General features: G+C 37.9%; 3 protein-coding genes across 3 annotated transcripts; all 3 read right to left on the bottom strand.

Annotated features, from left to right (window-relative positions):
* Window positions 1-53: 53 nt before the first annotated feature.
* lim2.5 (lens intrinsic membrane protein 2.5) lies at window positions 54-2,449 on the bottom strand. Its single transcript, XM_054622144.1, has 4 exons — window positions 2,272-2,449; window positions 855-1,004; window positions 533-667; window positions 54-124 (listed from the first exon to the last, which is right to left on the bottom strand). The coding sequence occupies exons 1-4, from the start codon at window positions 2,447-2,449 to the stop codon at window positions 63-65; spliced, it is 525 nt and encodes a 174-aa protein (XP_054478119.1). The 3' UTR covers window positions 54-62.
* A 5,370-nt stretch (window positions 2,450-7,819) lies between these two features.
* Window positions 7,820-14,973, bottom strand: vsig10l (V-set and immunoglobulin domain containing 10 like). Its single transcript, XM_054621157.1, has 12 exons — window positions 14,704-14,973; window positions 13,657-13,986; window positions 11,930-12,202; window positions 11,574-11,840; window positions 10,975-11,217; window positions 10,605-10,880; window positions 9,620-9,712; window positions 9,023-9,247; window positions 8,768-8,887; window positions 8,618-8,658; window positions 8,040-8,126; window positions 7,820-7,952 (listed from the first exon to the last, which is right to left on the bottom strand). The coding sequence occupies exons 1-12, from the start codon at window positions 14,774-14,776 to the stop codon at window positions 7,878-7,880; spliced, it is 2,103 nt and encodes a 700-aa protein (XP_054477132.1). The 5' UTR covers window positions 14,777-14,973; the 3' UTR covers window positions 7,820-7,877.
* A 1,079-nt stretch (window positions 14,974-16,052) lies between these two features.
* Window positions 16,053-22,496, bottom strand: etfb (electron transfer flavoprotein subunit beta). Its single transcript, XM_054621972.1, has 7 exons — window positions 22,410-22,496; window positions 20,725-20,883; window positions 19,570-19,728; window positions 18,845-18,907; window positions 17,966-18,124; window positions 17,547-17,762; window positions 16,053-16,670 (listed from the first exon to the last, which is right to left on the bottom strand). Exons 1-6 carry the CDS (start codon window positions 22,461-22,463, stop codon window positions 17,592-17,594), a joined length of 765 nt encoding a protein of 254 aa, XP_054477947.1. The 5' UTR covers window positions 22,464-22,496; the 3' UTR covers window positions 16,053-16,670; window positions 17,547-17,591.
* Window positions 22,497-25,474: the final 2,978 nt, after the last annotated feature.

The following is a 25,474-nucleotide window of genomic DNA, read 5'->3' as shown; positions in this document are numbered from 1 at the left end:
TCTCTATTTTGCAAGGGGAATTGCTATCCTTTGCACCCTTGACACGTTGTCTCCTGCTAACTTTAACGTGGGCCGGCCACTCTTCTGCACTCATGCATTCTGTAGGCACACATGTAGAATATACCTGCAAAACAAAACACACGTCAATGAGGGTTAATTACCACAGAAGCAATTTCTACAGTACACAGACACATTAAGTACAAGTCAATGGTGTGAATAAATGTTAGATTGGAAATGTATAGTGAGCTTTTTCGTGAGTACAAAGCTGATGAGATGTGATGTACTAATTGAGGAATTTCTGTACATAAAATTTCAAAAAATTAAAGTGTTCTTTTGACAGCATTGTATTGATGATTTCATGATTTGTTTTTTGGGGGATTTGACAGAACTGTCCAAGAACTTGGAATACTAACTAATGTTTATCTTGGTCTTCAATAACTGTGTATAATATTCACATATTCACAACTGTGTGGCTTACTTTCAACAAGAAGAAGTTACAACAAACTCTACTGAACTCTTTTATTTAACAAACCTGCAAAGAAGGTCATGAGCAGTGCCACCCAGCCTAGTATGTAGGACCAAGAGAAGCGCCAGTCACCAAAGCGCTTTCCCAGGAAGTTCACAGTCACTCCAGTGTAAATGGCCATTGCAAGCAGAACAAAGAGAGCTGGCATTGTGGACAGAGAGTAACACATAGGAAGTCACAAGGTGCAACTGCTATCAAGTTACTGAACTTTGTCTGCGATTTACATGATGTGAAAATTCACAAAAAACAAAATGAATAGGACATTATTTGGTTGCATTTCCTTTTTAGCGGAGTGTAATAATGAATCTGAATCTACTGTATGACTCACTTGAGACAAAGAACATGATCCCTGCAGCAAATGAGCGGTTGAACCTCTCAAAGGCTGAGAAGTGGGCAAAGGAGAGGATTCCTGCGATGATGCCAGCAAAGCATGACATGGCAGAGAGGATCATGAATGCACGAGTGGCATTCCAGTAGGCTAATGAGGAGTAAAACAAGGGAGAGAACATGCTTTAATTATATGTGCAGCAAGATAAATAAAAGAATATAAACCTTTCATTTGATATCTACTGTTTCATACCAAAAAGCATTTAATGTCATTTGAAAATCAACTTAAAATTAACCTAATTTCCTGATATTTCTATTGACCCCTTAAACTGGAACCCAGACATTTTATTCCATTTTACTTTTGCCTTTGAACTTGAAAATTGTTCCAGTGCACTGCTGGAATCACACAACAGCCATCATTAAAAGTGTCATGCTGTTTGAAGTCAAGCAATCATCAAACAGTGAAAGTATGAAAAAAGTGTGATGTACAGTCAACTGTCATCAACTCTTCAAGTTGCACAGGAAGTGGAACATTTGCACTTTTATTTTTAGCCACGTGTGTGTATCAAGGGTCTGTCAGTTGATCAGTCCAGAACTTTGGCACGTAAAATATCTGCAACCAAGGGATGGTTTACTTTAAAATCTTCCATTTAAATTGATGGTTTCTAGACAATGTATCATTATAACTTTGGTGATCCCCTAGTTTTTCATCTAGCACCAACAATTAACTTCCCCAAAACTTTGGTTTATTACCAAAACCTGCAACAAGAATGACATTCCCATCAGCCTCATCTGTAATTTGTATTTAGCGCTAATAAGCAAATGTTAGCATGCTACCGGCTAACATTTGACAATGCAAAACCAAGTGTTTCCATTGTCATTGTGACCATGTTAGCATGCCAGCTTTGGCATTATTTAGCTCAAAGCACCACTATGCCTAAATACATCCTCACAGAGCAGCTAGCATGGCTGTGGACTCTCAGTCTTGTTAAAGGTCAAGGGTGTAGGTTTTGACACCATTTTAGGGTGGGGTTATGAATTGCAATGAGCTAAAACTGTGTAGGAGAACTACCATGGCTGATGCAAAAACTCAAATGGCCCTATCTTGAGCAAATATTTGGTTTGTCTGTTCTGGGCTACTGTAGATACATGGCAGCTGGCTCCATGGGGTCTAAAGAAAATATATTATATTCCATTTCTATCAATACCTCCCCAGAAATGTTAGACACTGTTCCCGGAAGTGAAATATATATTTGTCAATATTTTTCCACTACTGTTGCTGCCGTCTGCTCAAGAAATGAGGACAGTCATTATAATCGCCTGTGTATTCAGATAAGTAAAACCTAGACTCTGGTGAGAGTTGCTGTGCTTGAGGGAGGGAAAATGTAGGTGTCCAAGTAAGATATTTTCCCACTCACCAATGCTGTCAGTCTGCATGTAACACTTGCCAGACATGCAGTACCTCCACAGGCCCTGATGGGCGAAGCTGCCAGACAGACGGTACTGCATCCAGTAGTCTGTGGCTGTGGAGACCACCAACAGGATGTTCCCCACGATGGCACAAAATAGGCCCCCTCCCATGAAGCTGTGCATCATGAGTGACACTATGACAGCGGTTAAGGCTTACGCACTGTGCAAAAAAAGAAGAAGTTGGGTAGTCAGCATAGTCATTTTATATAACAGGGGTTATAGTTTTGGTTTTAATGTTTATTCAGTAGGAAATGGATTAAGGAGACAGGAACGGCCTGAAGCAGTGTATGCAGGAAAAGACATCGCCACAGGTGAAAATCTGGGATTATTATTGAGCCACAGTTGGGGGACTATGATTTCTAATGAAGGAAAGATATACATGTACATGTCCTGTTATGATTTACCCTTCATGACTAGGGGGTTAAAACACCACACACACCACCTTCTCTAACCATTACTTCACCACCTGGCAACGGTGTTAAATTTGTACCACTACATTCCCTCGACGACACAGGTGTCTCTGTCTTGTAGAATATTTTTGAGAGGGTAAAGAAATGTGTGATCAATATCAGTTAGTTTTGTCATGTGAATGACACACTAGTCTGCTACTAGCAACATATTCAGTTCTTCATTCAAGAGAGATGCTGCCCAAAATTAGATGAGGATGTGAGAGCTGTATATATATATATATATATATATATATATATATATATATATATATATATATATATATATATATATATATGCATATCAGCTTGTCTTGACTACGCACTTAGCTGTAACGACAACGCACAGAGCTGATCGTGAAAGCTAATGAGTAATCATACCAACCACAATACAATCAGCTCATAGCAACATGCGCTCTCTTTCTGTCCTTGTTTGAACATGTTTTTTACTCTCACTCCTGCAGTTAAACAAGCTACAAGTATGTGAATTTCCTGGTCCAACCACATAAAACCAGAAATCTAAAAATATCCTACAAACACAACAGAAACCCACACATAGTGCATTACTTTTTACTTTAACTTGGTGATCGTTGATACAGATTAATATTAAAGAGGGTTATTAAACAAGAACATACAAAAGCATAAACAAAAACAAATGGGCACATTTTTGGGTGAATTAGTCCGACACCTCAAACCCATATAACAAGTTAAACCCCAGGCCCCTACATGTATGTATCTGCACTGACTGTAGATATCCATAATCTAAACTCAGTAATATGACCCATCCAATAAATCATAATTTCACAGGAGGGCATGACAAACATCTGTGTCAATCAGTTGGAGTGTCTGAACACCGTTTATCATTTATGAAAGGAGCCAGATACATCTTGAATCTCAAGTTCTGGCATATGATCCTGATAAATATATAATTTAGTAAGTAAAAGGAATCATAGGGATTATGCTGTATAATACAGATTTTAAACAAAACACCAAATCTAACTCACATTTAAACCAAATCACATGTTGAAGGCCCTCTAGGCCCATCAGTGAGACAAACACTCATTAGTTAGTACGCCATGATACCCATTTTACTTTATTACATTTAATCCACATTCTTGCCATTGCCAAGTGGCATCAGCAATTAACAGAAGACCTGGCATCATCTTACCTGAATTCCTCAGGATAAATCAACCCTCTTAAGTATCAGCCTTTCCTCAGGGAAAGAGTGAGAGAGTGCAAGCCAGGAGTGAGCGAAACGTCAAAGAGGAAGCCCTAGGCTGAATTCCAAAAAGTTATCCCTTCCACTTTTCTGTTGATGGAGGCAAAATCCTTTAAAACAATCGGCACAGAACAAACGCACTTGAGCTGCTGGGCCAAAAGCCACGTGACACTTTTCACACTGAACTACATGGGAGTATTTTTTAGGGGGTCAGGGGCGAGGGGAGGGGTGATGGTGTTGGATGGAGATGGGGGAGGGTCTGGGATGGGAGGCCGCTACGCCGCAGTCCATGTCTGTTGTTCTATTAGGTGTTCTGGAACTGTGGATGTGCAAAGGCTTGCAGTACTGCTGTGGTCAATGGAACATGCTGAAGCGCACACTTTCTTTCAGGGCAGCTGGGGTGTGGTCATGGGGACACACACACACACACACACACACACACACACACACACACACACACACACACACACACACACACACACACACACACACACACACACACACACACACACACACACACACACACACACACACACACTCACACACACTTAGAACAGACACATGACCGAAGAGCTGCTTAAAAAAAGAACACAGCGCTTTACCCGTTCACTCTGAATATGTAATGACGTTGTGGAAACACTGATCGTAAAAAAGCTGCCCAATATACTGCTTAAAAGACATATACCTAAAAATTGTTCAATTCTAGTATTTTTCAATATTAGTATTTATAGAGCAACTTTTTGGCACGCATCAACATCATTTACACAGCTTGCACACTTTGTCAAAACAGTCACAGCTGCAACAATGTGCGGGTTATTGAAGGTTATTTTAGTGATACAAGCATGTCTAACTACATGTCAGATAGTCATTGTTAATATTCAGAGAACTCATTGCATCTTTTGTTTTGTAATTAACTGTGGGATTTAAAAAAGGGAAGGTATTTTTTTAAGTCATGTAATTTATTTGACAATACGATAAAGATATATGCAACCTGCCTGAAACACAAATCTTGTCAAAGATAAACACACAAGGTCAGAGGTTCATTTTTATTTTGGATGCATTTCATGACTCAACCAAAATCAGCTCCGTCTTTAAACAGCTATCGGGGTGTTTGGTCTGCATTCACTCTCTAACTTACGTAGTCGGTAGTTGCACAAGACAACTCACAACACTTCAGCTTTTTTTTTTATCAGTGCAATCAGCACTTACAGTCATTGACCTCAGTGTTCCTAGGTGATAGTTACAAGATTTTGCGACACAGGCTGAGTTCAAATGTGGTGAATGTGTAATTTCTACAGAAGTGCAACACGCACGACTTACTTATAACTCCTCCTCCTTCAAGTGTTGTACCTTTAAAATACAGGGTAGGCATGGGTTAGGAAAGCGCATTGTTTACACATTCAGCTCATTTATTTTCTCATGATTTATGAAAGGATGAGGAAGGTTTTGAACACAGGTTTGTCTACCTAATTGCCAATGCAATGCTGCCAAAAGATTAAACCTGGCCAACGTTACAGAACAGCTGGATAGAAAGAGTTTTAACACCTACACATGTGGAATCACTGTGTGGGTTACAATCATTTGGATCTGTATTTGAATGTGGAAACAGAACAGGCGATGAGCGTTAAGCAGGGAGTTGACTGATGTGCAGTGTAAAATAGTTCAACTGAGTTCTCAAATAGCGAATATGATGACATGTGCACTGTGGTTCAGAGCTGTGAGAAGTCCAACCTTTATATTGCTCCACAGGAAGTAGCAGGTTTATCATCAGTGGTGCATGCTAACTAAACTGAACCACTGTCTTGTCAAGAGAGATGTGAAGATGACATCTGAAACAAAAGAGGAAACAAATGTCATGGTGTAATTATGGGACATAACTTAATTGTAACTGCGGTAGATTAGCTTGCGTCCAAGCCAAACATTTCTGTCTAGACTTCTGCAATGTCACACTTTCCTCAATTAGCACCAGCTGCATAAATATAGTCAATGCAGACAGTGAAGTTGCATTTGGGCCGGTGGGGGTGGGGGTTGGGGGCCTGTGGAGAGAATGGGCCCTCAAACAATGTGTTGACAAGAGAATGGGACCTTGTGATTGATTTAAATTGGCAGACTCTGTTCAAAAAGAAAAGCAGACTGTTAATAAACAGTGCCATACATAAACTATTAAAATGTATTTTGTCATATACACAGATGCAACGTTTATTTCTAATATGTTTGTTGATGTTGTCCAATGTCAAGTCTCTATTTGATCATGTGACGAGGCGATACAATATATGGTCGCTAATCCTGACAGCTTTCTCTCTTGACCTCTCTACTTTCTAAATACAATGGCCTAAGTAACTAATTACACTGTAAAATCCAACACATTGTTGATAAAAGTTATATAGGCCTAATTGGGTGATGCTTCATAAGTAAATAGCCTGCACTAGGCTCCTTCAAAACAGCTTGCAATGGGGCATGAGTGCATCCTCACTTCATCATCACAAGTGCTATTTCTTCCTCAGAGTGTAGGCTGAACACTAGCAGCTAACCATGGAAATCCCCATTTTGTGCATCTCAATTCAAAATAGATTCTTTTGACCGCAATGTTTACAAATGATGCAGACAAACCTTTAACAGCATAAGGAAATATTCCCTTTTTAACATTTTTGTTTAGTTTTTAATCAGAATTTATCAGTCACTTAAGGAGCAATAGCAGGTTTTTCCCCAGTCAATCGCTGCATTTGGAGTGAGCCTTTACCATGATGTTGACATTCACTTCTTTTCATTTAATTCTAGTGGTAGGCTTCTATTAATATGACTTGATTTAATTAAACAGAAAAAAAGAGACTGAGGCAGACAAAGAGTGACTGCAACATATTAGATATTTACTAGTGTTTTCAATTTCCATTGTACTCACTGTTGAAAATCTTAATGTGATGGGAGGTCTTTAGCACTGCACAATAGCACCATCTGCTGCACAAACATAGATATAAAAAAAAAAACATTATATCACAACAATGGAAATATCTGAGCTATTTGAGTGTGTTTTCTCACAACGGAAGATACATCAGGGTTATATATATGTTCTGTAATTCTGACTCCTCAGTGTGTGACGTGACCTTAAAGCCTGCCACCTTTCCATGACCCTCCTCCTCCGAATAGGCAACAAACAGAAATGTTGAGAAGATGTGGTTCAATTTGGCCAAATGGAGGCGCTATAACCGCCTTTACATTTCGGTCTGTCACTTTTGAACCGTAAGTGTTTTTGTGGGTCCAGACGAATCTGTGAGCAACACCCCTTTACATCTAGATTTATTTTTTCACCATTTTGAACTGTGTCCAAAGCTGATTTTTTACTTTTAGCTACTTTTCCTTCACACTTTGAGTAATCATCAGCAAATTTAATCCAGATGTGCATGTGGTTCCAAACAGGCATTGCACTAGTAAACCTAAAGCAGGAGATACGTTACACTGATCAATATGTTGATCATAATGCAAAACAAAATGATTTGTGTGTGTATGTGAGCATTATGTTCAAATGATCTACTGAAGGACCCAGTGGAACTGCATAGTCACAGATGTGATGTACAACTTTTAAAGTTAGTGTAAATAAGATGGACTGTAAAGCTTGTTTTGCAATTTAGCTAAATAACTTTTAAAAAAAAAAAGGCATGGCTTATAATTCAATTTATTATGAATAAATAAAGTTACAAAAGAGTTTTAAGTTGCAGATAATAAAGAAAAGTGATACAAATATCCATCTCTACTGAAACACATTTGACACAATCCTTATTTCAGTTTAAATAATAAAACAAATACAATAAATTCTCATAGATTCAAATAAAAACACATAAAAATATAGCATGCAATTTAAAATTAATATATACATCTCAGCAAATTTTGGAATTCAAACAGTTGTAGCAACTCTGACAGGCGGTGGAGGGAAAAATGCTGGGAGAGCCATTGATCTTTCAGAGGGAGTCTGAGAAAGAAAACAAGCCAATTAGTATACTATAAATCCGCAAAAGTCACAATGTTCCACTTAGATGGGTTTAATTAGAAAGACAACCTGCTGTAATCGGTTGTAATCAGGTGGAGACTTTATCCCTCCTGTCAGCAGGTTATGAGGAGTAGTTTCTGTCGGGGTTGTTACTGCCTGTGGGCGACAAGAAAGAAGCTAAAACAACCAGACAAAACATCAAACGCAGAGTTTATTGTGCAACATGGTTATGAACGAATACATACTGTATCTGATGCATGGAATACAGAGCATTGTATAAATGTTATACACCACAAGCTCCTCCCAACCTGTAACTATCAACCAATGTGTGTTGTTGTGTGACATCATTCTAACCATCATTCTTCCTCGTAGCACTTATTGCATTCGTATCAGTTGTTGCACTTACTGTATTCGTATCAGTTCGCTGCACTTATTGAATTCGTATGCTGCACTTATCCTATTCATAGTAGTTTGTAACACTTATTGTATTAGTATTATTCTGTTGCAATTATTGTTTTCGTAGTAATTTGCCTCTGCACTATACTTTTGCCCTACACCCCTCTTGAATACCTATGTTGAATACACTTCCTGTAAGTCGCTTTGGATAAAAGCGTCTGCTAAATGACTGTAATATAATGTAATGTAACCTTCTCAACTGCTCTGGACAATGGATATCTTGTCTGCCGACCTAAGAAAAAAGAAAAAAGAAGAAAAAAAAGTCAAAAATATTCACCACAGAATGTTAAGAAAACATGTCACCTTGTTTTTGGTTTTTTTCTTGCTAAGCAGCCATGTACTTTTGTTCTTGTTCCAGTAGACACAGAAGTAGATGGAGCCGCCCAGCAGGAGGAGGAAGAGAAGGCCGCAGGGGATTCCAGCTGCAATGCCAGCGATGGCAGATCCACTCAGCCCTTCACCTAGTGTGACCAGGACAAACAGTGAGCAGTGATTTTATTGTTTTAGCAACAAGCGTGACTCTGTGATAAGAAATGCAGCGCTTTAACACACACACACAAACACACACAATCACACACACAAACGGTCTGCCATACCTGGACCAATTCTCTGGACCTCAGACGGCCGACCTTCAGTCATTAGAGCTCTTGGGATGACCCGAAACTTGTACGTCAACTTGGGATTTTGGATAAAGATGTCGGTCCTCCTGACAGGGCCAGGCTCCTTTTTGATGGTGCGAAATCTGTTTGAGCTGGCTTTAGTTTGGGCACCATCAAGATTTCTGCTCAGGATGTCTAGTCCTTTCATTTGGATGTCAAACCCTTTGCAAAAGCACATGCAGTTCTGTTATTTTTTATACTTGCATCAAAGTTGATCAATAGCCAAAGCATATAGTGCTACAACTTGTCAATCCTACAGGCCTGATTTATTAGGAAAATTATATATGATGTACATAGAGAAGGAGACATAACAAAAACTGACATTATGTTTGTGCTTAATATGTTTAGTTTTTTCCAAAACAGCACTGCTCAGCTAAAGGCTTCACATATTTCACAATATTGACACCCCTATCCTCTTTGTGGAGTTTCTGTTTTCACACGAGTTCTGCTGAGATGTACACATTAAAAACAAGAAGGTTGGGTTTGTGTGTGAAGTTTAAAGATCTGCCTTCCTAGAGTCATTTACTGCTTTACCTGTAACGACGGAGGTGGGCAGGACCTCCCAGGTCAACGTGACGATGGTTCCATTGGGATTAGTCAACACACCGAAATCTGAGATCGACGGTCCTGGAAAAGAGAGGGATTGTGAGCTGGAGCGAGCTCAAGAGAGGGGGGGAAGAGAGGGGATACCAAGACTGGAGAGCTTTGTTTAAAAAGGGAAAGAGCAATCTCAGGTTTTACTTAGCTCTCTATCTAAAGGCCCGTTGTTTCGTTTTATTCTGGTAATGCCAGAAATCCAAATTAGAAGTTAAAAGCAACAGAATTCTTGAAGTATTTTTAAAAAAATGACACAAATAATCACTGTACTGGGGTGTTGCAGCTTACAATTATTTTCAATCCCTATTAATCAGCTGATTATTCTCACTATTAATCGAGTCTTAGTTTGGTCTACAAAATGTCAAAAAGGAGTGAAAAATGCCCATCTCAGTTATCTAAAGCTTTAGATGACATTTTCAGATAGCTTCTTATGCTTGTAAGTCAAGAACCCAAACAGTTATAGAAGATCAGCACATGCTACAAAGACAGAGAGGGGAGCCTTACAAATTAAAAACTTATACAAGGGAATTGTTGGGGTTATTTTTCATTTGAAAATTTCAACCCTTTTTCTTTAGAATGGCCCTTTAGAGTGTCAAATTACTGATTAATTCATTAATAAGCAGCATTTTAATATTTTAACTGGCTCATATGGGTAAAAATGAACATTGTTTATATACCATTGAGTAGTTTAACCTAGCATTAAAATGTGTCACCATAGGTTATCTTTAATGTTTTACATATGAAATATTCATGTGCAAAGTAATAAATAATCCACAATATGTAATAGATGCATACAAGTACTACAAATGTGTGTTTAACAACAATATATACACGTGGTACTTAATACTTGAATAAGTGTCAGGTTATTTTCCACCCCCGCTTAATGTTACCACCAAAAAAAGCAAAAACAGCAATACTGCACCTCTCAACTGAATTTCCCTTTTCTGGCTGCCAAGTGGGTTGCGACAGGTACAGGTGTAGTTCTGGAGGAGAAAGCTGACGTTGTAATCCCGTATCTCCAGCTGTGTGGTGTCCCTGCTGATCTGGTATGGTGACGTGCTGGTGACGGCCGCGCTGCCTTTGGACCATGACACCACGGCCTGAGGCGAGGCCTCACTGACACACTGGATGGTCACCATTATTTTGCCATCAGAGGGAACTGTGGTTCTCACAGCTGGCAGGAACATACTTGGACTTGCTGGGGAAGATAAGGTTATTGGCTACCCAAGTCACTGATGCATACAGGAACAACAGATTGTTGGCTTGATAATCTGAAAAATCTAAAAATTTACCCGCAGTAATACTGCAGTTATTCTGTTTGACAGGGTGGTCAGCCATGCACGTGACAGTTTTCCTGTCGAGGTCAGGCGAGGCGTTGAAGGTCAGGCTGAGGTTCCCTGCTGCACTGCTGGTGTTGTTTAGTGCTGGGAAAGAAAGCTGGGCCTGTGGGGATCCACCCGACCACCGACAGTGGTACTGGAGGCCCACGTTATTCAACGACTGCACAGAGCACATTGGATCGCCCGACGGCTTCTCTGTCCAAAGAGAAAATTAATCTGACATTATTAAATTGAACCATGCATCTATTTATGTGTGGGTCCTTACATCCTTATTTTACGTATGTTTTTACAAAACGTCTTTAAACAGTAGGTGCAAATATGGTAGAAGGGGCTGTAATCCCATAGCTCTATTTAAGATATAGCACTACCACAAAACTACATGTAAAAGGTTTACTGTTTACTGTGTAAATTAAAAACTGAATTTGTCCTGAAGTAACCAAATCACAATATTCCTTAAGACCTATTCAGGAACAATTAAGACAAATTACTAACAAAATGCCAAATCCTACCACATGCTCACCAAAGAGGTAAAGCTTGTGCTTTTTACAAACCATAAACGTTTAAAGTGATGTTCTTTTGGCGCTTTTCTCCCGTCTCCACATTGAGCAGCGTGCAGGTATAAACCCCTCCTTGACTGGGCTGTACACGTTTTAGATTCAAGACTCCTTGGGGGGAATCAGAGAGGGTCTGACTGCCAAAGACCCACTCAGCATTCGGAGGTGGGAACCCATCAGCCTGGCAGGAGACACTCAGATTGTCCCCCGATACATAGAAAGGCTGAGCTGGACGGGCCTCAAGTATGGGCTCATCTGGTCCATCTAGAAAAAGATAGAGAGGAGAGTTACAAAAAAAAGAGGGGTCACAAACAGACAAGAGGTGTAGAAAGACATCCACAAGTTAATCTTACACAGCACGGAGACGTTTACGTCAGTCGTCGCCCTGCTGAAGGGGTTCGTCAGTAACACTGTGTACCGTCCTGTGTCGCTTCGGTTTGGACTGAGGATCACGAGGCTCCTTTCCTCCACCGTGTAGTGCGAGTTGGATTGTATCTCCCTGCCAGCGAAGAACCACGTCTGTTGCTCGACCACTCCTTGCTGCATGCTGTACTGCAGGGTGAACCGGGCAGCTCCCTCCTGGGCCGAACCAGACTGTGCTCTGAGGATCACATTCTGGATCACATCTGGGAATGAAAAGGTGAAGGGGATGGAGGGACTTAAGTCACAGCAAATCTGCTTTCCCTTCAAATGGACTTAAATGACACGGAAACGTCTCGTTAAGACGGCTAAACTGACTTAATTTAAAAAGATGATCAATTGTTTTCCTCAAGGCGTTTTTTGCTTTCCTTGACCACAGTGCACAGCTGGTAGGGATTCAGAGGCTTGATCGGGCATAATCCAGAAAACTGGGATTGAACCCGTGTCCTCTGGAGAAGCAGTCACCCTCCACCACCCTGCCGCCCCAAAAATAAACCTCATGCTTCTTTTAAATGGTTTATAGAAATAAGAAAAGATACCAACAATGTTTCAGCAGATGTGTGGTTTGACTCAAATGTTGGATTTGCATATTTTTCTTTCAGAGCGGTCCACCTTTTATTGAGGGAATTGGGGAGCTTTCGAAAACAATTTTTTCCATTATTTCATCCAGCCCAGACGGGAGATTTTTAAAAATCGCTGGAAGATCTACAGTACCAGTGAAAAGTTTGGACACACCTTCTCATTCAACTACTTTGAAGAATCTAAAATATAAAACATATTCTGGTTTGTTGAGCATTTGTTTGTTTACCACATAATTCCATACGTGTTCCTTCATAGTTTGGATGTCTTCAATATTAATCTACAATGTAGAAAAAAATAACAATAAAAATAAAGAAAAAACATTGAATGAGAAGGTGTGTCCAAACTTTTGACTGGTACTGTAGATCTTCCAACGATTTTTAAAAATCTCCTGTCTGGGCTGGATGAAATAATGCCAGTGTAGAGAACGGAGAAGGGAAGTTGTGTGGGAGAACTTGGGGCACCAGGATGTCTTCAATATTAATCAGAAAAAAATAAAAATAAAAATAAAGAAAAACATTGAATGAGAAGGTGTGTCCAAACTTTTCACTGGAATTGAAATGATTGAAATGAAATTGTTTTCGAAAGCTCAACCCAAATGTTGCCAAATCCAGCTCCTTTTCCATTTCTGTAATACATAACCGTAACAAATGGAATGTAACAAATGTAACAGAATGATATTGACTCAAATTTATATTATATTTATATCCATATTAATAAATATAAAAACTACATTTTAATACATAGCTGATAAATACTTCTCATGCCTTGCTACTGAAGTTTGCCCTGATTAATTACAGTATTAATAATTAAACATTCTGGACCTGAAAACCTGATTAATGCCGCTGTGTGTTGTAACTATTCTCAGTTCATTTTCCTCTAAACATATTCAATATTTTCAATCCAAACCCTTATTACAAAATAAAAAAAATAAAAATACATAAATAAATAAATAAATAAATAAATAAAAAATAAATAAATAAATAAATAAATAAATAAATAAATAAATAAATAAATAAATAAATAAATAAATAAAATAAATAAAATAAAATAAAATAAATAAATAAATCAGACCACTCACCAAATACTCTCAGAGTGAAAGTAGTGAAGGATTTCCCCAGTCCAGACTTTGTCATTTCAATGGTGTAGTTACTGGTGTATCCCAGCGGAACCTCCACAAAGCTAAGGGATCCGCTCGTCTCGACCCTCAGCACCGTCCTTCTGCCTTCAGCAACGTCAGGGCCAACCCCGGAGTTAAGGGCCCACGTGACTACAGGTAGCTCGGCCATGAACCAGGTGAGCGCCGGGTCGGTGGCTCCGCTGAAGGACACGGCCAGAGTCACGTTGCTGCCCGCTAACGCGTCCACCTGGGTGGGGCCAGCGGGGGACACCAGCAGCTGACACAACGCACCTGTGGAGGCAGACCAGTGATCAGTTTCATCTCATTATTCTCGAAATTATTATTATTATTATTATTATTAAAGTTCAATATGCTGGTGGTAATTTAATGTACAATTCATTAACTGTTTGTCTGTTACAAATACATTGAATTTAGTGGTTCAATGTGAATAAAATGAACAATATTAGCAACAAAAAAACAATATTGTCTGTGTAGTTGTATAATGTGTAAAAAACACAATTTGTATAGTATGTATGTGTATTTATTGTCTGTGTAGTTGTATAGTATGTGTATTTATTGTCTGTGTAGTTGTATAGTATGTGTATTTATTGTCTGTGTAGTTGTATAGTATGTGTATTTATTGTCTGTGTAGTTGTATAGTATGTGTATTTATTGTCTGTGTAGTTGTATAGTATGTGTATTTATTGTCTGTGTAGTTGTATAGTATGTGTATTTATTGTCTGTGTAGTTGTATAGTATGTGTATTTATTGTCTGTGTAGTTGTATAGTATGTGTATTTATTGTCTGTGTAGTTGTATAGTATGTGTATTTATTGTCTGTGTCTGTGTAGTTGAGCTGCTGCAACACTTGAATTTCCCCCATGGGGATCAATAAAGGAATATAATAATAATAATTTAAAAAGCCCATTTTCCTTTTGATTGCAAGCTTTTCCCTGAGATGTGTCAAAGAAACAAACCAATCAAAGAAAACATGTATTTTATATCTTACCTTGAAAAGTGAAGCTGAGTAAAATGGGCAGAAAAACTGCGTTTAATCTCCCAAATTCACCCGGCCAGGTCATTTTATTAAAACAGGAGCGACAGTCGGGTTTGCTCACCAATTCAAGATATTAAAAAAAAAATAGCTGATTATGAAGTTAAAATCCCAGCAAAAAACACAAGTGAAGAAATGTCCTTGGTGTGTTGCACAGCAGTGACTGGTCCACCTGCGTGTCCTCCTGTGTCCTCTGGCGCTGGAGAGTGGCTCACCTGTGCCGAATCAAACACTTGATTGTGCATGTGAGGCCACGCCCCTTATGTCTGTCACATAACAGTGCCGATTGTTTTTATCGGTTATTGTTAAAACTCCCAATATTATCTCACTTTTAACGTGTTTCCCTTAGCCTACATAAGGCACATTATGATTTATTTATATGTACAGTACCAGTCAAAAGTTTGGACACACCTTCTCATTCAACTACTTTGTGGAATATAAAATATAAAACATATTCTGGTTTGTTGAGCATTTGTTTGTTTATATATATTTGTTTATATATATTTGTTTGTATATATATATATATATATATATATATATATATATATACACAGTACCAGTCAAAAGTTTGGACACACCTTCTCATTCAACTACTTTGAAGAATCTAAAATATAAAACATATTCTGGTTTGTTGAGCATTTGTTTGTTTACCACATAATTCCATATGTGTTCCTTCATAGTTTGGATGTCTTCAATATTAATCTTCAATGTAGAAAAAAAAATTAATATAAAGATCTTATACTATGAAAATGGTATATTTGGGTTCTTTCACTATGACAAGGGCGTATATCATAAATCTATTAATTATTTTTGCCAAATTTTATAAACATACAGTACCAGTGAAAAGTTTGGACACACCTTCTCATTTAATGGTTTTTATTTATTTATTTTTTCTACATTGTAGATTAATATTGAAGACATCCAAACTATGAAGGAACACATATGGAATTCTTCAAAGTAGTTGAATGAGAAGGTGTGTCCAAACTTTTCACTGGTACTGTATGTTTTATTCTTATGCGATCTGCTGCTGTATTTTTTGTTTTGTAGTCTTGCTGCTTGATTCAACAGAACATGGTGCAGGAATGTGTTACTGTCCAAATGTCATGAAGCATGTTAAACCGGTAAGAACCCTGCTTCTGGCATAATACTATAAAACCACCAGAGTGAAACACTTGATCCAATAAATCCCCTTGTTCTCACCACCACTCTGACAAATATCCATCCCAATCTGTTACCTATTTAGAGTTCTCAACAATGTCAAGTTCAAAACCAAAGAAAAAGCCAAAAGAACAGTCACAGCTGTATTTAAATATGAAAAAGACTGGCTGCTTTATTGTCATGGTAATGTTCTGTACAATCAACAGAGAATTGAGGCGCTTACGGTAAAAGTTTGATCATACTGAGAGACACAGTCTGCGCAGTCCTAAAACCCAGATAGACTCACACAAGCTATACAAATTAACAGCTGACATTACACTTATCTTAAGGGACATAATCATATCATCATGTTCGGGGTCCATATCTACATATATCATTTTCGCCCCTCTTAAACATGTGTGACTACAGATGTACAAGATTAAAACAGCGTTCGTGTAGCCGTTGGTGAAATGCATCGTCGTGGTTTTGTACAGTGCGATACAAACAGCAGCATTGAATGATAGCGATGGAGGTCTGGGTTTTTAATTATTGCATAAAGACTGCTTGTCTCAAGTCAGATTAGTGGCCTATGATACAGATGAATTCAAGTTAAAATGAAGACCAGATGATTCCGTTGGGCTCGTTTGCTGCAGGACAGTGGTTCTCAGTACCTCCCTGCATATCCTCAGGAGTCACAGTCTGAAGAACAGAGGGATTAGACTGAAACATAAGCCAGTCCTCCGGGTGCGCTTGTGCAACACAGTCCAGTTATTCATTAGAGAGTCCTGCAAGGAGGGAAGAGAATGTAGATATGGATATGTAATCCAAGACAAGAGTCGCAATTACATTCTTTAATTAGCTTTGTTTCCGTCCCCACAAGATACAAAACACTCTTTGTCAAAGCAATTAATTCAACAATGGATCGATGGTGAATCTAAAGGATGTAACATTAATATTCCAAACATGTAATTCCTCACAAGTGGTTACCTTGCTGCCTGCTTACACAAGCTGGAAAAAGATTAATCAAGAATGATGCATTTCTTTGGTACACAGTGTCTTTCTTACTATTTGTTCAGCAATGATTTACTGCCCACTTTCCTAGAAAACTAAAATAAAGTAATACTTGGTTCACCGAAAAACATATGAATATTACAAATACTTAAAAAGGAGCTATATATGACATTCGGAGCATTAATATAAAAACGAACAACTATTTGCCACGTTAAGACAGAGATCGCTTCTAGCTCGGGTCCATGTTTACTTCCTGTCAGCTGATGTCGATCACATACACTGCGACAAACTGGGACAGTTGACTTTGAATGTAAATGTTAATCTGGTTGTGTTGTAATCTGATTTTCTCTGTTCTTTGTTTTGGTGCCCAGGTATTAAACATCAAAAATGGTATTTTTCCAGCTTCTTTGATGTGATGATTTGAACCGCATACATTGAACATTTACTGGTTACTGTTGGTTGGACAAAAAAAAAGGACATTTTAAAATCTTCACTTCGGGCTATGAGAACATCCATTTATTTTCCCTTACAACTTAATTGATCAATTGAACAGATTAATTAACAGACAAATAAAATGTTGATTGTATCTCATTACAGAGGGAAACATTTTTAATAGGCAAAAATAACATAATCAAGACATAAATACCTACCCTTCTGCCAAGTTCTGTGCTCCCATGCGTATGCTCTTAACGCCTCTATATCGTCCCCGCCTCCTTCAGTTTGCCCACCAGGTCCTCCACCGTCTCCACCTTCACTCCTGCCAGTCTCTGTGGGGGCTCATCCACTCTAATCACCTCCAACCGTGATGTGATGTCCAGCCCCAAGTCTGCAGGCTTCACGTTAGCGATCTTCTTCTTCTTGGCTTTCTGAAAGTCAGAAAACACAAGAGAAGGGTAAAGTACAGATTCCGCTTCACTTGTTTAAAAACAGTATCCGTCAATCCAACACATTAAAAGGGATTGCTGTATAGAAAAAAAAAACCATATTTAATAGATGTACTTAACTGGGCTCAATGCCTTCATTACAGTTTTATTTTCAGAATACGGCATTTCATTTCATTTCTACCTACCATGATATTAGGCAGGGTGGCATATCTGGGGGTGTTGAGTCGGAGGTCGGCTGTAAGCACTGCCGGTGTGTTGATCCTAATAGTTTCCAGGCCGCCATCAATTTCTCTCACCACTTTAACCTTGTCTCCCTCCATTGACACCTCTGATGCGAAGGTACCCTGAGGTATTAACATACGGTACAAATTCATAAAATTGAATACAGAAACAAAACGTTCCATCTAGAAAAAAAAAGGAAACATTTCTAACTTTGCAATAGCAGCCAAACAATATGACAGTCAATGTGCCACATCTGATTGGTTGGACAGTGTAACTACACTTCAATTGTAACCAATTCAGGGTAAATGTGTTTTAAGATCGAAGTACTGACAATTAAATATCAGGGAGGTGATTACAGATGTCATAGTATGTGAGCAAAGATGATGTGATCACGACAGAACAGATATTCAACAGTGGTAATGATCTGGTTAACATGTCTGGATTTACATTATAATCTGTGCCTCACACTCTTCAAACTGTTCACACTGAGATTATATGTCAACAAAGTGCTCCGCCTACTGGTGAGCCAGTGGAACTTCACCTCAGCTCTCTGAGCGACATTGAACCTGCTCTGCTGATCTGAGCGGGATCACTGTAGCTATAACTGACTCAAACTAGTCCACGCCAACTTTGATAAGCCTGCACAGAGGCACAGCCTGATATCAGCACTGCTATGTCAACGTCACACATTTGACACTCTTTAAAACAAGGTGAAAAAATAGAAACTGGGCAATCTAATTCACGGTAGTCACGTAGGAGTGGGACCATTTTCAGATCATAACATCATTTAAAGATAGGTTGTCAAAGTCCTTAAGAATAACTGCATTAAAGTTAGAACTCACCTGAGGCCAGTCCAGTAAGGCGGCTGTCATCTGGCCGGTCTGATTGCAGTCATCGTCGATGGCCTACGGAAGCAACAAACACAAGTCATTGGTTTCAAGTTGAAGTTTAAGGTTCTTTATGATCATATGCACAACAATTACAGGCAAGCTTCCTTCAACACTGCTCATTAAATGTTTGTTTGTTTTCAAATCTCACAAATAAATCCAAACTCTAAAGGGCTAATTTATAAACATGAATACAATATAAAATAAAGTAATGTCAATTTATGGCAGGAAGTATTGAAAATAAAAAATGTAAAGATGAATGTAGTTAGTTTATATGCTTATGAAAAGTAACAAATATAAATACACAGAGTGGTAAACCGTTTGTTAAACAGGAAGTACGTTTATAAAAATGTAAAGTGACAAGTGACACATGGCTGCCCACTCCACTCTTAATTTCTTTAGATGTTTAGTCGTTTTAGAGTCTTTTTTTCATCCTGAATGAATTATTTCCAAGAAACTTTTGAGTGATTCTTTGTGGAGAAACCCAGTTCTACAGATCTGTCGATTAAATCAAGTTACCAATTAGTCGACAAGAATTGTGTCTCCGACTAAGAATTTCTTTGAGTTGAGGAGAGCCCAAAAGTGACATTAATTGAAGGCAACAGTAGTCCACGCTAACTTCTACACGGGCAGTAGGAAGTGTGATCAGGTTTAAGTGAAATTATTTTTCTGATTTCAACCTGTTTGCCAAGGATGATGAGTTGAGCATCCTCCTTCTTGGCCAAAGCAGCCATGATCTTGGAGACCTGCAGCGGTCCCAACGTTTCGTAGTCTTTCCCAGTCACTTCCACATGAATGCCACGATCTGCTCCCATAGCCAGGGCAGTACGGATGGTTTCCTAAGTGGAGGACAAATACAGGGGGATAAATCCACAGAATGACATTGACTCACATTTATATTATATTTATGTCCATATTAATAAATATAAAAACTACATTTTAATGTTTTTTAATTTAAATTTTAACATGGCTGATAACACTTCTATCTCACATTGCCTTGCTTCTGAAGTTTGCCCTGATTAATTACAGTATTAATAATTAAACATTCTGGACCTGAAAACCTGATTAATGCCGCTGTGTGTTGTAACTATTCTCAGTTCATTTACATTCTGATATATATTCCAATAATTTATTTAAATGAAAAATGTAATATAAGTAAATATAGCCCAAGCCTGCACTATGGTTAGGTGATATGTACAAACAAGTGACAATATTTATTATGAACTTCATTTTAAGTCATCTGCAACACAGGAAAATTACAAATTGAATAAGCAAAGTGCTTTTTATCCAATTGCACTGGAATAGGTTTTCAACATCAACCCCCCCCAAACTGTTTATTTATAATTTCTATTTTCTGTGATTTATTCTCAGGGACAATGCACATTGATCAACATAACTGTAAATGTGCCAAGGCTACATTCCCACCGTTTTCCCTAGGCCTGATGTTTAAATTACCGGTAGCCATTAAAACAACAAATTAAACATATAAAATAAGAACAGGAGAAAGACAAAACATTAATAGCTGAAAAGGAAAAAAAAACTGCTTAGAGGAGAAAAGCAGTGTAATGCACAGTGGGACATGTACAAAGCAGGCAATTAATACAAAACAATGATAAGCAGACAATCAGCACTTCATTACAGCCTGATTCTGCTAAAAGATTATTAATGATGAAGCCGAAAGACCAGCAAAAACACCTATAAAACCATGAAACCACTAAAAGAGCTCCTGCGAAAGTAGGCAGATTGCCACACTACACCACACTGCCCTGCCCTGTATGTCTCCAGGATATTGATTAACAAGGCAGGGCTGCACAGTCTGGCCCTATCTCACCCACCTGTGCTTGCTGTGGCCCGCAGCTGACAGCAACAACCTCCTTAATAAGCTTCTTCTCCTTCATCTTGACCGCCTCCTCCACAGCGATCTCACAGAAGGGGTTCATTGAGTGCTTAACGCCATCCGTCACCACGCCGCTGTTGTCCGGTTTCACGCGGATCTGAGGAGGAGGAGGAGAATGAAGACCACAGGACAGAGTCACAACGGGGACGCCAGAGGACAAACAATCCAGGTAGCCTGGATTCTAGGGTCAACTATCGGACACGGGGACAGATTGAGCCGGCACAATGTCTGGAGGTGAAAAGGCTAGACGTCTAGGGGAGAATGTTTATACAGGAGCCCTGTAGCTGGCTAAACATTCATTTTTGGATATGTTGTCATCTCTTTTATTGGTCTGCATTACTTTACTGTTGGAAAATGATAGAGAAGAACTTCTCCTGAGCGTAATTAACATGTAATCGGGAAAAAAACGGGTCTGGTGTTAAGAATCATTTTGGATACGTAATTCTAAAACCATGATTATTGATGTGCCGTAGAAGAGCAAGAGCATTAGTGAGGTCTAGTGATAAGGTTTAGCTCACAGTTCACATTCCAATTCAATGCAAAGGCATTTGATGTGCTTGAGGTCAGGGCTCTGTGCCGGGCCGGACAAGTTCTTCCAAACCAAAGTGGAAAGAAGATGTATTTTTGGACCTGGCTATGAGCATGGAGGCACCGTCATGTTAGAACAGAAGACAAGGGTCTTTCCCAAACTGTTGGCACAAAGTTTGAATGCATATTGTTTGTATATTGTTTGACTATTGGCATTGTATGCTGTAGCTTTAGGATTTCCCTGGACCAAAATCAAAACCCCTGTAGTAACAGCCACAGAGGTATGTGTGTAGGGGTGTCCATATTTTTCTGGCCATATATACTGTACCTGTATCGTATACATTTTGAATACACCCAGTTTAATATATTCATCCTTGCAACAATTTAGCCAGGTGACTATACCAAACATGATGGTAAATAATAATTCATAACAAAAAATGCTGAACATCACAAATGAAACGCAGTTTTTAGAGGACTCAGTCTAGCAAACAGTAGCGAATTTAGATTTCCAAAATCTAAACAAAGGTGCTTTTGCTGACTTATTATATCCTGATTATCTGCCTGATGCAAAAGAGAAAACTTTAGTTGTGTCATAACTGAGCACTGACACTGCACAGATCCTGCTGAGGCTAAGGGCTGTTACATGAAACAGGATGAAACAGCTGCAAATATTGATTGTGATTGCACATGCACCATTGTCTTACAGATTAATTTCAGATGGAGGAAAACATGATTCTATAGAGGACATGTACATTTGTTTTAGCCAGACAGACTTTAGGTTGCATAACTTAAAAGCGTCTGCTAAATGACTGTAATGTAATGTAATAACTTGTAAACATCACCTGTTATGAAAACAAACAAGTCTTACATTGCAAACAATAATCTAAATTATTAATCATGCTGATTTATTTTAGGTGGCCATATAAATGAAGCTGCAGAGTTGATCTATCAAATGCATGAACAGGTAGTTGGATCCACGTCCAGCTGGTGCCTGCAGGCTAATGTTAGCACACAGAAAGTCAACTGAGAGGGTACAGGGGGAAAACATGCTGAAAACAGTGATATTTATATATATATACAGAGAAAGGATATTACCTTGACGGCGTAGTCAATGACACGCTTAACTCCAACGAGGACACGGCCAGACATTGTTGCAAGAAGGTTTGATTGTGTGGTGTAGCAGACAGCTTACGAGACAGTGTCACCGCAGTGAACCTTCACCCAAGGAGGAGAGGTCGGACATATTCTAAGGTGACTCCACATGGCGGAAGCTGACGGGACCGCCTCCCATTCCAGCCAATGAGAGCCGAGAAGAGTCAACGCGCTCTGTTCTGATTGGCCAAGACGCGCATGAAGCCGTTGTTAAAGTCATTACAAATCAATGTCAGTAGGTGTGGTGCTTTTAGTGAGTTAATGATAACTTGTACTTATTTAAGAGTTTTGGAGAACTTGTGAAATCCATGTTAATGGACACTGTGGATTGTGTGATGGTTTAAATGGCTCAAACTGTAAGAATAACGACAAATCAGCTGTTAATAATGTGGTGCTCCGCATATCTACGTCGTAAACAAAAGTCGATGAAGAAACGTTCCGCTTTATTTGTGGCAAAGTTCACGGAAAGAGATAGAGTGATGCAATGAGGTCAAGTTAACTTGATACATGGAAAGTTGTACATAAGCATGACTTGATTAAATATTTCTGATTTAAGGATAATCTGAACAGTGTCTTGAAATACTATATTTCAAATTTTTCAAAAAGGTGTCTTCTAATACCAAAGATGAGTAGAAAAAAATGTCATAATATACATTGTCTTTCTGGCCTATATGGGCAATTATTTATTTGCCACATACATACTTACATCATTTTTAATTACATAAAATTTGAGTTAGGCCAATGTATATGCTATGTTGCCATTGCATGGTTTCAAAGAAAGCCATTCCAATTTGTTTCCACTATGATGTAATTTCAAATTAGGGAATGGCAGCAGCATTAATCTCAAACTACACAAATATCTCGTCCCTCACTAACACATGCTGGACCAGATATTAGAAACAACACAACAAACTACAGCCTCTTTGTTGAATATTATAACATTAAAACCTATTGGCTTTTGTATTGGGCCGTATTAGTTTTAACTAAGTGTACCTAATAAACTGATGGGGATGAAGTGAGTGTTTGTTCTTAACATTGGTAAAGTAAAGTAGCCATAGTCAAAATCCCTTAGCAAACCACTGCTAAAGCACCCTTTACATTTAAGTCTTGCTGGAAGAGTTGATTTTCCCTCGAAAAATTATACACTTTATAACTTCAGAAGTAAAAGTAAACTTCAAAGTATTAGATAAATTTAGGGCGAAAGTATGGAAGCCCATTTTTTGACACTGTACTGAAAACAAAGATCCTGCATTGTAAGGAGGAACTTTCTCAAAATAATGACTTAGGCCTAGTATTTAAAAAACAACGAGAAACTTTCTCAAAGTATTGACTTATTATCTCAAAATAATGAGAAATATTCTCAATATTTTGACTAAGTAATTATTTGGAGATTTTATTATTAAAAATATTTACTAATTATTTGGAGAACGTTTATAATTATTTTGAGATACTAATTAATTATTTGAGAAAGTTTCTTATAATCTTTTTTTTTTCATCATCTTGGCTGTAATAGCTAAATTGCGTCCATAAGGACTGGTAAAATTTAACTTAATTGAGAATCAAAGCAACTCAAACGAATACCTAATCATTAAAATGAGCTGAATGTAAGATATTTGCATTGACAGTTTTCACAGTGTATGTGTCATAGCCTATGAACGTTTCATATGATTGTTTAATTCTGGGTCAGGGCATAATGCCCTTAAAGATACCTTAGTGACATTTGTGTTAACATTACTATCAGGACACTAACTGCGGATTAAGTTATACTTTTTTAAATTTTAACTTTTCCACTTTATCTCAAGGGGACCAACAGATAAGAATTCCCCTGGTAAATATTATGTTCCCATGGTAACGTATCACTTTATAATGCTAAGGGTAGTAACAGTTGTTTTGAACATGTTAACTGTGTTTTTTTTTTGGTTTTTTTTATTTTTATTGAACAATTTCACGTGTACAATTTTACAAAATGTCAATAAGAGACAGCAAAATACATATATTCAAACTTACATGCCAGGGGGAGAGAAGGAAAGACAGAAACCAAATACAAAATGAAAATAGAAAAACATAAATAAATAATATACCAAAAAAAGACACTAAGGCAAAAATCCTGATTGTATAATTACAAACATATATCGAAGGCAATGCATGACATCCTTGTTTTTATAGCTTTTTTTTTGTTTGACAGTAGTTAATGGTTTTTAAATATAATTCAAACTCTTTGTAAAAAAACCCACAAAAAATAGGCCTTTGGCTTGTAAATTTACATTTATATACAGTACCAGTCAAAAGTTTGGACACACCTTCTCATTCAATGGTTTTTCTTTAGTTTTTTTTTTTTTTTTTTTTTCTACATTGTAGATTAATATTGAAGACATCCAAACTATGAAGGAACACATATGGAATTATGTGGTAAACAAACAAATGCTCAACAAACCAGAATATGTTTTATATTTTAGATTCTTCAAAGTAGTTGAATGAGAAGGTGTGTCCAAACTTTTGACTGGTACTGTATATCGAAGGCAATGCATGACATCCTTGTTTTTATAGCTTTTTTTGTTGTGACAGTAGTTAATGGTTTTTAAATATAATTCAAACTCAAAAAATAGGCCTTTGACTTGTAAATTTACATTTATGTACAGTACCAGTCAAAAGTTTGGACACACCTTCTCATTCAACTACTTTGAAGAATCTAAAATATAAAACATATTCTGGTTTGTTGAGCATTTGTTTGTTTACCACATAATCCCATATGTGTTCCTTCATAGTTTGGATGTCTTCAATATTAATCTACAATGTAAAAAAAAAAAAAAAAAAAAAAACATTGAATGAGAAGGTGTGTCCAAACTTTTGACTGGTACTGTATGTTTATAAAATTTGGCAAGAATAATTAATAGATTTATGATATACGCCCCCTTTTCCCCTTTATTTCATAGTTAAAGAAACCAAATATAACATTTTCATAGTATAAAATCTTTGTACAAAACATCTCTGATAAATCTTGAAAATAT

This window comes from Anoplopoma fimbria, chromosome 20, assembly GCF_027596085.1.
Source record: "Anoplopoma fimbria isolate UVic2021 breed Golden Eagle Sablefish chromosome 20, Afim_UVic_2022, whole genome shotgun sequence".
Lineage (NCBI taxonomy): Eukaryota > Metazoa > Chordata > Actinopteri > Perciformes > Anoplopomatidae > Anoplopoma > Anoplopoma fimbria.
This window is presented reverse-complemented; position numbering and strand designations above follow the sequence as displayed.

Coding starts and splice junctions, on each gene's coding strand:
- vsig10l (XM_054621157.1), bottom strand. CDS start 14,776: ATGACCTGGCCGGGTGAATTTGGGAGATTAAACGCAGTTTTTCTGCCC. Junction 13,987..14,703: donor ACTCAGCTTCACTTTTCAAG/GTAAGATATAAA, acceptor CTGCCTCCACAG/GTGCGTTGTGTCAGCTGCTG. Junction 11,218..11,573: donor CATCACTTTAAACGTTTATG/GTTTGTAAAAAG, acceptor CTCTTTGGACAG/AGAAGCCGTCGGGCGATCCA.
- etfb (XM_054621972.1), bottom strand. CDS start 22,463: ATGTCTGGCCGTGTCCTCGTTGGAGTTAAGCGTGTCATTGACTACGCC. Junction 18,125..18,844: donor CCTTACTGGACTGGCCTCAG/GTGAGTTCTAAC, acceptor TTAATACCTCAG/GGTACCTTCGCATCAGAGGT. Junction 17,763..17,965: donor CCACCCTGCCTAATATCATG/GTAGGTAGAAAT, acceptor TCTGACTTTCAG/AAAGCCAAGAAGAAGAAGAT.
- lim2.5 (XM_054622144.1), bottom strand. CDS start 2,449: ATGATGCACAGCTTCATGGGAGGGGGCCTATTTTGTGCCATCGTGGGG. Junction 1,005..2,271: donor CATGCAGACTGACAGCATTG/GTGAGTGGGAAA, acceptor ACTCCTCATTAG/CCTACTGGAATGCCACTCGT. Junction 125..532: donor GCTCATGACCTTCTTTGCAG/GTTTGTTAAATA, acceptor TTTGTTTTGCAG/GTATATTCTACATGTGTGCC.